The sequence below is a fragment of the Bombina bombina genome, chromosome 8 (assembly GCF_027579735.1).
Source record: "Bombina bombina isolate aBomBom1 chromosome 8, aBomBom1.pri, whole genome shotgun sequence".
Lineage (NCBI taxonomy): Eukaryota > Metazoa > Chordata > Amphibia > Anura > Bombinatoridae > Bombina > Bombina bombina.
This window is the reverse complement of record NC_069506.1, coordinates 337,209,190-337,221,565: the sequence shown is the minus strand read 5'-3', so window position 1 is coordinate 337,221,565 and position 12,376 is coordinate 337,209,190. Positions and strand designations below refer to the sequence as shown.

Here is a 12,376-nt window from a genome sequence, read left to right as displayed (position 1 = left end):
GTTCAATTTCCAAGCAGTCAGCTTCAGAAAAACGAGATTTGGATGGAGGAATGGACCCTGAGTTAGAAGGTCCTTCCTCAGAGGCAACCTCCAAGGCGGCCGAGAAGACATCTTCACTTGGTCTGCATACCAGATCCTGCGAGACCATGCAGAAGCAATTAGAATTACTGATGCTCTCTTTTGTTTGATACGAGCAATAGCTCGCGGAAGGAGCGCAAACAGAGGAAACAGGTATGCTAGACTGAAATCCCAAGGAACCGCCAGAGCATCTTTCTGAGCGGCCTGAGGATCTATTGACCTTGAACCATACCTTGGAAGCTTGGCGTTCTGCTGAGACCCCTTCAGATCCATCTCTGGCACCCCCCATTTGAGGGTTAACCTGGAGAACAACTCCGGATGGAGAGCCCACTCTCCGGGGTGAAATGTCTGTCTGCTCAGGAAATCTGCTTCCCAGTTGTCCACTCCAGGAATGTGAATGGCAGATAGACAACAATTGTGAGCTTTCACCCACTGAATAATCTGGGCCACCTGCTTTATGGCTAAGTAACTGTGAGTTCCTCCCTGATGGTTGATGTAAGCCACTGAGGTGATGTTGTCCAACTGAAACCTGATAAACAGGGCTAAGGACAATTGAGGCCAAGCCATCAGAGCATTGTAAATCACTGTCAACTCCAATACGTTTATAGGGGGAGCAGACTCCTCCCGAGTCCATAGTCCCCTGCGCCTTTAACGAGTCCCAGACTGCTCCCCAGCCTAGCAGTCTGGCATCCAATCACCCAGGAAGGTCTCTGGAATCATGTGTCCTGAGACAGATGGTCCTGAGAAAGCCACCATGGGAGAGAGTCTCTTGTTGACTGGTTTAGATCTATCCTCTGAGACAGATCCGCATGGTCTCCGTTCCATTGTCTGAGCATGCATAATTGAACAGCTCTCAAATAGAATCGAGCAAAGGTAATGATGTCCATGGAAGCAACCATCAGACCAATTACCTCCATACATTGAGCCACTGATGGCATAACAGTATACTGATGAGAGAGGCAAGAGGAGAGAATTTTGGATTTTCTGACTTCCGTCAAATTTTTTTTATAGATAGGGAATCTATTATGGTCCCTAAGAAAACCACCCTTGTAGCTGGAACAAGGGAACTCTTTTCCAGATTCACTTTCCAACCATGGGAACGTAGAAAATACAAGATCTCTGTATGAGAGTTTGCTTGTTGAAAACATGCCGCCTGAACCAATATGTCATCCAGGTATGGTGCCACTGCAATTCCCCGAGACCTGATCACTGCCAAGAGAGCCCCCAGAACCTTTGAGAAAATTCTGGGAGCTGTGGCAAGGCCAAACGGAAGAGCCACAAACTGAAAGTGTTTGTCTAGAAAGGCGAATCTCAGGAATTTGTGATGATCCCTGTGGATGGGAACATGAAGATATGCGTCCTTCAGGTTTATGGTCATCATGAACTGACCCTCTTGGACCAAAGGAAGAATGGAACAAATGTTTTCCATTTTGAAGGACGGTACCCAGAGAAACTTGTATAGGCACTTTAGGTCTAAAATGGGTAGAAAAGTTCCCTCTTTTTTGGGAACCACGAACAGATTTGAATAGAATCATAAACCCTGTTCACTTACTGGAACTGGAACAATTACTCCCAGGGAGGAAAGGTCCTGGACGCAGTTCAAGAATTCCTCTCTTTTTACCTGGTCTGCAAATAATCTTGAGAGGTGGAATCTGTCCATGGGAGGGAAAGTTTTAAATTCTATTTTGTAACCCTGAGATACTATGTCCACAGCCCAAGGATCTGGGACATCTCGTCTCTACGCTTGACAAAACAGGGAAAGTCTGCCCCCTACTTGATCCGAACCAGGACCGGGGGCCAACCCTTCATGCTGAATTATACTCAGCTGAGGGTTTCTTTGATTGCTTCCCCTTATTCCAAGACTGATTGGTCTTCCAAGAAGACTTGGACTGCTCCTGCTTGAAAGAGGGAGAGGAAGACTTTTGACCTTTGAAGTTACGAAAGGAACGAAAATTACTTTGACATCTTTTGAGTCTGTTCTTCTTGTCTTGCGGTAGAAAAGACCCTTTTCCACCCGTAATATCAGAAATTATTTCTGTCAGACCAGGTCCAAACAAGGTCTTACCCTTGTAAGGAAGTGCCAAAAGCGTGTACTTAGAAGTAACATCAGCTGACCAAGATTTTAGCCACAATGCCCTGCAGGCTAGGACAGTGAAGCCAGACATCTTGGCTCCCAGTCTAATAACTTGCATATTAGCATCAGAAATAAAGGAATTGGCTAGTTTGAGAGCCTTAATCCTATCTTGTAGCTCCTCCAACGGAGTCTCTACTAAAATTGATTCAGACAAGGTATCACACCAATAAGATGCCACACTTGCCACAGAGGAAGGAGCATCATAGTATTTATTAAGTTTACTAGACTTCTTAGGGTTGACAACGACAGAAGAATCGGAGTTGTCCAAAGTAGCCAATACTTCCTTTAACAGTACACAAAGGTGTTCAAGCTAAAATCTGAAGTTTACTTCTTCAGTATCAGATGAAGGAATAATACTGTCCGAATCTGAGATTTCACCCTCAGAGGCTACCAGCGTATCCTCCTCATCAGACTTATGACGGAGGGCAACATGGGTAGCAGTAGGTAGAACAGAAACCTTACTATCTGAATGTCTAATTTTCCTCTTACGCTTTCCCAGCATAGGAAAAGCAGATAATGGCACAGATACCGCAGAAGATACATGTGCAGCAAAATCTGCAGGCAAATAAACTCCTCCAGGAGGCTGAGAGGAACAGCAGGGCACTGTATGTGATGGCATAGACGCTTGGGACGTTTAAGGAGCAAAGCTGTGGCATTGCCTGAACAGCATCATCCTGAGAGACATTGGGCTCAGAGGGCAACAATTTATCTTTAAATTGAAGTGTTCTAGCTAAGCATGCAGCACAGAATTGCATAGGCAAAACAATTTGTGCCTCTAGGCATAACAAGCATTTGTCAATGGAGTCTTGGTCCATGTCCATAATACTAAATAAAAAAATCTGCAAATTGTAGTTTTTTAAATACACTGTCACTTTAAGAATTTTTAATATCTTTTAATAGTCTCTAAAACCATTGTATAGTAGATCGACACTGTAGAGACTGAAATTCAATGACGCCACTCCGTGAATATCCGACAGCAAAGAGAAGTCACATGACCGGCAGAGAGAGGAAACTACGCAGCAAGTAAAAGGCGCACGTTTCCCTCTGCCTACAACATAAGATGCAAGTAGCTGCAGCTGGTGTCAAACTTAAGCAGTTTGTCAGTTAGCCTGTTCTAGCTAAGCAAGCAAAGAAACGCAACTGACCGAAGTTTATACATAAATCCCTGTATAAAACATAAGCCACACACAAACTAATAAAGTATTTCAACAAAATTAGCCCAAAGAGGAAAAACGTCCCAATAAAGGGAAGATTAACCCCTAGTCTCAACATACATAATGTGCCTGCCCACTGCCAAAGAGAATCCTGTATAAAGGATTTTAAAAATGTCCCCATCTACTGCATATGACATATTCTTCTTAAGTGCAGGTCTCCAAGTTCTAGAAGACAAAAGCACTTACATGCAGTCTAGCTGTCCGGCAGGAAGACAGCTCACAGGGCTTGAAAGGACACATACTCCTTACAGAGACCTGTAGAAAAAGCAAGAACAGAGTAACCAACTCTGGCTTTCTGTACCATGGGCAGCAATGTGTTAGGAAACAAAGCAAGGACTACCTCACAACTTCCTAACTGCTTAAAAGCCACCACTACTCTACTGAAGAGATTTACATGAACTCAGCTAAACCCAAATCCTTGCTTGCAGGGAAAAGTACCCGAAAAAGAAATTAATTTCTTCAGACACCAAACTTCACCTCTTAACAGAGGCAAAGAGAATGACTGGGGATTATGGGTAGGGGAGTGACACTTAACAGCTTTGCTGTGGTGCTATTTGCCTCCTTCTGCTGGCCAGGAGTGATATTCCCACTAGTAATTGAATGATGTTGTGGACTCTCCATATCTTAGGAAAGAAATTAACATTTTTGGTCGGGTTAGCATACTTTTGAAGTCTATGGGGGAATACATTAACACAGTCTCAATATTCCAAGTTCAGCTTTTTGCCCATGTTGGGTTAGTGCTCGCACAAAAACTTTTAACTTTCAACATGTTATGCACAAGATACTCGACACGGGCAAATAGCTTACTTCCAGAGGAGTTAATGCACGAGTAATAAATAGCGATTCACTTGTAATCTAGCCCAAAATGGTTGCTTAAATGGCAAATGTTCAACTTCACATTATAGATATTGGACCTAATATGAGACACAATATCTTCTCTTACAATAAGTGGTTATAACTTTACTTTTTGTTTATTTCAGTTGTTGATTATTTTAACCACACAGAAGATGAGATGCAATCCTGGCAGAAGACACTCTTAGCAATCAATCTTGAAAACTTCATTTACATTCAATGGAAGAAACATACCTTTCCCTTTGTTAGTAAAACTTTCTACTCAATAAAAGAAGATGCTTACATGGCCCGTCAGATTGATCAAATTGGTGGAGGAATAAACACGATAATCATTCTTACCATGGGACAACATTTCAGACCCTTCCCGTTCCGAGTTTTTATTAAATCTGCCATAAATGTTCGCAAAGCTATAGAGCGACTCTTTATTAGAAGCCCATATACCAAGGTAATCATCAAAGAAGAGAATGCCAGGGAAATGGATATGGACATGGAGAGATTTAGTGACTTTCATGGACATGTCCAATATATTGTACTCAGGAAAATTTTTGATGGGTTAAATGTTGGGTTTGTTGATGCTTTGGACATGACTATAGCATATGCTTCAAATGTCATTCATCCTCCAGTTCAAGTTCTAGAAAATATCATCAGTATGTCTTTAACACAAGCATCTTAACTATTCCAGGACATGATAAATATAAAAAAAACTGTCTACTTGTCTAAATGTGTGACCAATTGTAGACTAAAAATGTGCGCCAATGATGCAATATATCATGCCCTCTACAAAGTGCATATTTTCTTAATATTGACATTACAATACACACAAAAATAAAGTCCAGCACTCACTCACAAGCTCCCAGCCAGTGGCGGCTGGTGAATTTTAAAGATGGTGGGGCGCTAGACTCCACCCCTTTAAATAAAGACACGTCCCCCAGATGGTCCTACCTATTAAAAAAATAAATAAATGGTAGCCATTACAAACTTCTACATATACTTGGTTCCTAGATTTACTACATCAAATGATATATACAGTACTGTGTATGTGTGTTTATTATATAAAGTTTATTTTAAGAACACACACACATACACAGTACTGTACATATAATTTGATGTAGTAAATCTAGGAACTAGGTATATGTCTATAATAATATACACAAACATACTAGCATTTCATTCAGTACAATATAAAGTTTACTTCAACATAGTGATATCAGTTTAACAAAAAAAAAAAAAAAAAAAGATGAGAAAACAGACCTCTTGGACAGGCTTGCACTTTACAGCTCAATGAACACTGTCCAGTGGCCACATTAATCATCAGGAAGGGGGAAAGGAGGAGAGGAGTTAGTTGGTCAGAGCAGAGAGATACAATTGCAGAGGTAAGGCTGGAAGAGACTGAGGGCTAGATTTATCAACGCTGAGGCGTACAGGGGCGCGTATACGCGCCCCTGTACGCCTCAGCTCGCCTGTGGTGGGGCGAAATTACCTGCAGGTAATTAACATTGCACACGAGTGCAATTTTGCGCTCGCGTGCAATCCCGCCCCTTGCCCGCGCACAGCCAATCACGTGCGGGCAGGAGCTGTCAATCTCCTCGGTCGGACTCGTCCGAGGAGATTTAATTTCGCCACAATAGAGGTGGCGAAGATGTTAGGGAAGCAGCGGTCAGGTGACCGCTGCTTGATAAATTGTGGCGAGCAAGTTCTTGTGAGAACTTGCTGCCGCAGGGGCTTGATAAATCTAGCCCTGAGTATGTATAAAGCCCTGCACACAGCCATACAAAGTGTTAAATAACCAAGACATTCTAACCTTGCAGCTCCTGTTTGTCAGCGTATCCTTCTGACTCACACACTGTCCAAGTGCTGCATGAGGGCAAAGTGTAGGGGAGGGAGTTGATTTATTGCAGGCGCAAAACAAAAACATAGTCCGTTCACCTAACGATCCTGTAATCTGCTATGCCCAGCAGCTTTCATCACGGATCACAACTGTTACTGCTCTACTTGAAAGCATAACTCAGAACAAACTGTGCCTCATACATGCTCATATTAAATAGTGTAAGACAAAAATATTTATTTAATATGAGCATGTATATGAGGCACAGTTTGTTCTCCTGAGTTGTGCTTTCAAATAGAGCACGTAACAAATAAATAAATACCAGCCAAATGCCAAAGATTGCTCTGGTACTTCTAGTGGAACAAAATAAATGCTGCTTACTTTACAAACTCTTAGTAGTATTTATTTACTATTAAATAAACAGAATGATTAACATGTCAAAAAATATCCTGGAAACGAATTGCATTGAAAACGAATTTTATACACCGTTCTGTTCTGTCTGTTTCTGCAAGCAGAGCTGCTTTTTTTTGTTTTTTTTTGGCTGTGTTAGTTCCACGTTTTTTTAGCAAATGGGAAGCTATAACTTAACATCATAATTTCACTGTATCTCTTAAAGCCCGGTAGAGCTGCTCAGTTTATTTTTTTTCCAAATAATTTATCAGTGCTGAACTAGCTTCAAACATGAAAAGGCATTGGCCTCTATTTATCAAGCGGTCAACCGCAAATACGTTGGAATTCCGCAGCGTATTTGTGGCGAGCCTGATTCGATGGTTACGTCACTCCAGATGTTCCGAACGCAAGTTCGGCACAATCTGACTACTTTTGGAAGTTATCAAGATCCTACCAGGTATACTCGCCACTATTCCAGCCCAGCGTACCTGGCAGATGCCATAGGAATCAATGGGAGTCTGATAGCAGCGAAAGCTTATGTTCGCTGCTGCCTGATATCTCATTGATTCCTATGGGAAATGTCTACACCTAACACCCTAACGTGAACCCCGAGTCTAAACACCCCTCATCTGCCCCCCCCCTACACCGCCGCCACCTACATTATACTTATTAACCCCTAAACCGCCACTCCCGGACCCCGCCGCAAATATAATAAATATAATAACCCCTAAACCGCCGCTCCCGGACCCCGCCGCAACTATAATAAATATATTAACCCCTAAACCGCCACTCCCGGACCCCGCTGTCACTATAATAAATATATTAACGCCTAAACCGCCGCTCCTGGACCCCACCTACATTATATTTATTAAACCCTATCCTGCCCCCCCCTACACCGCCGCCACTATAATAAAGTTATTAACCCCTAAACCTAAGTCTAACCCTAACACCCCCTAACTTAAATATAATTTAAATAAATCTAAATAAATATTAATATTATTAACTACATTATTCCTATTTAAAACTAAATGCTTACCTATAAAATTGTAGCTAGCTTAGGGTTTATTTTTATTTTACAGGCAAGTTTGTATTTATTTTAACTAGGTACAATAGTAATTAAATAGTTATTAACTATTTAATAACTATCTAGCTAAAATAAATACAAAATTACCTGTAAAATAAATCCTAACCTAAATTACAAATACACCTAACACTACACTATCATTAAAATAATTACATAAATTAACTACAATTAAATAAAACTAATTACAATAAAATAAAATAAACTAAAGTACCAAAAAAACAAACACTAAATTACAGAAAATAAAAAAAATTACAAGAATTTTAAACTAATTACACCTAATCTAAGCCCCCTAATAAAATAAAAAATCCCCTCAAAATAATAAAATTCCCTACCCTATACTAAATTACAAATAGCCCTTAAAAGGACCTTTTGCGGGGCATTGCCCCAAAGTAATCAGCTCTTTCACCTGTAAAAAAAGAAATACAACCCCACCAACATTAAAACCCACCACTCACACACCCAACCCTACTCTAAAACCCACCCAAAACCCCCTTAAAAAAAACCAACGCTACCCCCTGAAGATCACCCTACCTTGAGACATCTTCACCCAGTCGGGCACAAGTGGACCTCCAGACCGGCAGAAGTCTTCATCCTATCCGGGCAGAAGAGGATATCCAGACTGGCAGAAGTCTTAATCCAGGCAGAATCTTCTATATTCTTCCATCCGGAGAGGAGTGGGTCCATCTTCAATCCAGCCGACGCGGAGCCATCCTCTTCCATCAACGTCCTAACACTGAATGAAGGTTCCTTTAAATGACATCATCCAAGATGGCGTCCCTTGAATTCCGATTGGCTGAATCGGAATTAAGGTAGGAAAAATCCTATTGGCTGATGCAATCAGCCAATAGGATTGAGCTCGCATTCTATTGGCTGATTGGAACAGCAAATAGAATGTGAGCTCAATCCTATTGGCTGATTGCATCAGCCAATAGGATTTTTCCTACCTTAATTCCGATTGGCTGATAGAATCCTATCAGCCAATCGGAATTCAAGGGACGCCATCTTGGATGATGTCATTTAAAGGAACCTTCATTCAGTGTTAGGACGTTGATGGAAGAGGATGGCTCCGTGTCGGCTGGATTGAAGATGAACCCGCTCCGCTCCGGATGGAAGAAGACAGAAGATGCCGTCTGGATGAAGACTTCTGCCGGTCTGGATGTCCTCTTCTGCCCAAATAGGATGAAGACTTCTGCCAGTCTGGAGGGCCACTTGTGCCCGGCTGGGTGAAGACGTCTCAAGGTAGGGTGATCTTCAGGGGGTAGTGTTAGGTTTTTTTAAGGGGGGTTTGGGTGGGTTTTAGAGTAGGGTTGGGTGTGTGGGTGGTGGGTTTTAATGTTGGGGGGGTTGTATTTCTTTTTTTACAGGTAAAAGAGCTGATTACTTTGGGGCAATGCCCCGCAAAAGTCCCTTTTAAGGGCTATTTGTAATTTAGTATAGGGTAGGGAATTTTATTATTTTGGGGGGCTTTTTTATTTTATTAGGGGGCTTAGATTAGGTGTAATTAGTTTAAAATTTTTGTAATTTTTTTTATTTTCTGTAATTTAGTGTTTGTTTTTTTGTACTTTAGTTAATTTTATTTAATTGTAATTAGTTTTATTTAATTGTAGTAAATTTATGTAATTATTTTAATGATAGCGTAGTGTTAGGTGTAATTGTAACTTAGGTTAGGTTTTATTTTACAGGTACTTTTGTCTTTATTTTAGCTAGGTAGTTATTAAATAGTTAATAACTATTTAATAACTATTGTACCTAGTTAAAATAAATACAAAGTTGCCTGTAAAATAAAAATAAATCCTAAAATAGCTACAATGTAATTATTAATTATATTGTAGCTATCTTAGGGTTTATTTTATAGGTAAGTATTTAGTTTTAAATAGGAATAATTTAGTTAATAATAGTAATATTTATTTAGATTTATTTAAATTATATTTAAGTTAGGGGGGGTTAGGGTTAGACTTAGGTTTATAACTTTATTATAGTGGTAGGGGGGCAGGATAGGGGTTAATATATATAATGTAGGTGGTGGTGGGCTCCAGGAGTGGCGGTTTAGGGGTTAAACAATTTATTTTGTTGCGGCGGGGTCCGGGAACGGCAGGATAGGGGTTAATAACTTTATGTAGGTGGCGGCGGTATAGGGGGTGGCAGATTAGGGGTTAATAGGTATAATGTAGGTGGCGGCGGGGTCTGGGAGCGGCGGTTTAGGGGTTAATATATTTATTATAGTTGCGGCGGGGTCCGGGAGCGGCGGTTTAGGGGTTAATAACTTTATTTAGTTGCGGGGGGCTTCGTGAGCGGCGGAATAGGGGGTAAAACAGTATAGTATAGTGTGGGTGCTTAGTGACAGGCTAGCAAGAAAGCTGTGAATAAGCCGATGAGCAGCGAGATTGATGACTGTCAGTTAACAACAGTCCGCTGCTCATCACACCGTACTTGGTGCGCAGCTTTTTGACAGCTTTCTTGATAAATTTGGCTAACGTATTCAGGTCCATGACAGCGATTTTAGGCGAGCTTAGGTGCCGGCGAATGCTAGAAAGTAGACAGCTTGATAAATAGAGGCCATTGTCTGTTATCTTTAGTTAAAACAAACTATGCGTGTCAGAAGCAGGTCCTGTCTTTTCATGTTCAAAGAAGTGAGTTCAGCACTGTCTGATAAATTATTTGATAAAAAATAAACTGAGCAGATAAGGTAACCGGGCTTTAATAGAAACAGTGTAGTTTCTGTTAACATTAATATGATGGATTCGCCGCATGACCCCATAAATTAAGGGGGAACTGAAAATTTTATAATTGTTACCCGGCAGCTAGTTCTGTGCAATCAACACACAGCACCGTGACCTCCTGAGAGTCCTGACACAGTAAAGACACCACAGGCCCATCTAAGTGCATTGGAGTGGGAGCTGACCCGTTGCAGAAATAGGGAGGGGTCTGGGCATATTCCGGTAACAGTTTAATTATATGCTGCCTCCAACTCCAATGTACTTAGATAATGCACAGCATTGCAGCACCAGCATGGAGAGTTAGTACTACTGAGCTCATCGGCAGTGAGGAGGGTTATTTATATGGAGAGTGTTTCCAGCGCTACGTAGCACAAAATGCCTGACTCATTTAATTGTCAAATAGACTTAGATTACTAGCTCCACTATATCTAGCATAGCCAAGGGATCCAGCACTTATGAGTCTTGTACTTACCGCTCTGCCCTGTGCTGTCCTTGCCCCTGTGGAGGAGGTGTTAAGAACCTACCGGTTCACCGTGCAGGCTACTAAAGTGAAGTGATAGCAGCAGGAATTGGCAGTCTCTTCCTCACTTCACAATTGCGCGTGCTTCTTATTTGCTTTTAAAGATGGGTGATGTCCTCTGTATAAACCAGCCCCCATACAGTAGCAGCCAATTGGAGTTTGAGAATCTATTTATTTTTTTTAAATTGGACGTCAATGCTTAAACGTCCATCATAGAAATAAAAGGGCTGGCATAATTTACATCAAGGGGACACACTGCACATGTGTAAAAGGGTTCTCAAACAGGGCACATTGCAAAAACGCCCTACCTTTAGATATCAATGCTTTTAGCCTCTTTTTTTAAATTATATTAAAATAGCAAGATATTTTTTTTACCACCCCCCACCCTAAAAAAATTGTTATTACCCAACTATGCCACCAACTTTGCAATGTTATTTTTATTTATATATATATATATATATATATATATATATATATATATATATATATATATATATATATATATATATATATATATATATATAAACTATTTAAAACATTTTTAATAAACTTTTTATTTTATTTTCCCCCAAAAAAATATTGGATTGGGGGGCATTGGATTGGGGGGGGCACTGCCCCACTTGCCCCAATGGAGGAGCCTCCACTGCTCTCAGCTAAGTTTGAAAGAAACTGGAAGATTCAGTTACTGCATTTGGCCAAATGGGACAAGCCCAGGTACCACGTTAAGGTCTCTTCCAAAACCTGGGATCCTAATACAGCCACACAAATGCAGGCTCACACACAGGTGCAAGCTCATATTCAAACACACTGGGAACTAGTCAGGGTTCACAGACCAGACTTTTGTAATCACCCTTAAGCACAAGCAAAACAAGGAAAGTGGTTACAGTACTCCCAGACCGGACCGGGGACACATCACATGACCCTGAAACACTGCTCAGCTATGGTGCTATAGCACTCTCAAAAAGCTGCACTATTTCTAGAGTCACATGCAGTCTTGGCTCAGACCAGCTTGGGAGCAAATCCCTAGGGAAAATTACTAAAGAGACATTACAATAGACACAAAAATAAAGTCTAGCACTCACTCACAAGCTCTCAGCTAAGTTTAAAAGAAACTGGAAGAGTCAGTTACCGCATTTTGCCAAATGGGACAAGCCCAGGTACCATGTCAAGGTCTCTTCCAAAACCTTCTTAATATTGATATATAAGCCAATCTATGCCATAAAACATACCATGTCTATAAATGTATAGGGAAATTACTTGTTAAAAAGAAAAACACTCAAGATTATAAATATTATAAGAAATAACAAGTGAAAATTCTATGTACGTAAGCAATGTGCACTCCCTCTTATGGCTAGATTACAAGTGGCATGCTAACTTTGGGGCATGCAATATTAAAATATCGCCCACGCATTAACTTGACCGACTATTACAAGTTGAAAGTAAATGCGACTACATGAGTGCAAAAGAGTGACTAAAAACCTTGCATAAAGGGTTAGGCCTAAAATAAAAGTTGCATTAAACACAACATAAATACATTAAAATAAAGTGTTAGACGCCTATAT

At 40.7% G+C, this 12,376-nt stretch overlaps 1 protein-coding gene across 4 annotated transcripts in view; it reads left to right on the top strand.

Moving 5' to 3' along the window:
• LOC128639276 (NXPE family member 2-like) overlaps positions 1-6,492 on the top strand; it is a 123,032-nt gene extending 116,540 nt beyond the window's left edge. For all 4 annotated transcript variants that reach the window (XM_053691577.1, XM_053691579.1, XM_053691580.1 and 1 more), the window contains one exon: positions 4,407-6,492. In XM_053691577.1, coding sequence (XP_053547552.1) covers positions 4,407-4,951 — 545 coding nt within the window. In that variant the 3' untranslated portion in view covers positions 4,952-6,492. The remainder of the gene's footprint in view (positions 1-4,406) is intronic.
• Positions 6,493-12,376: the final 5,884 nt, after the last annotated feature.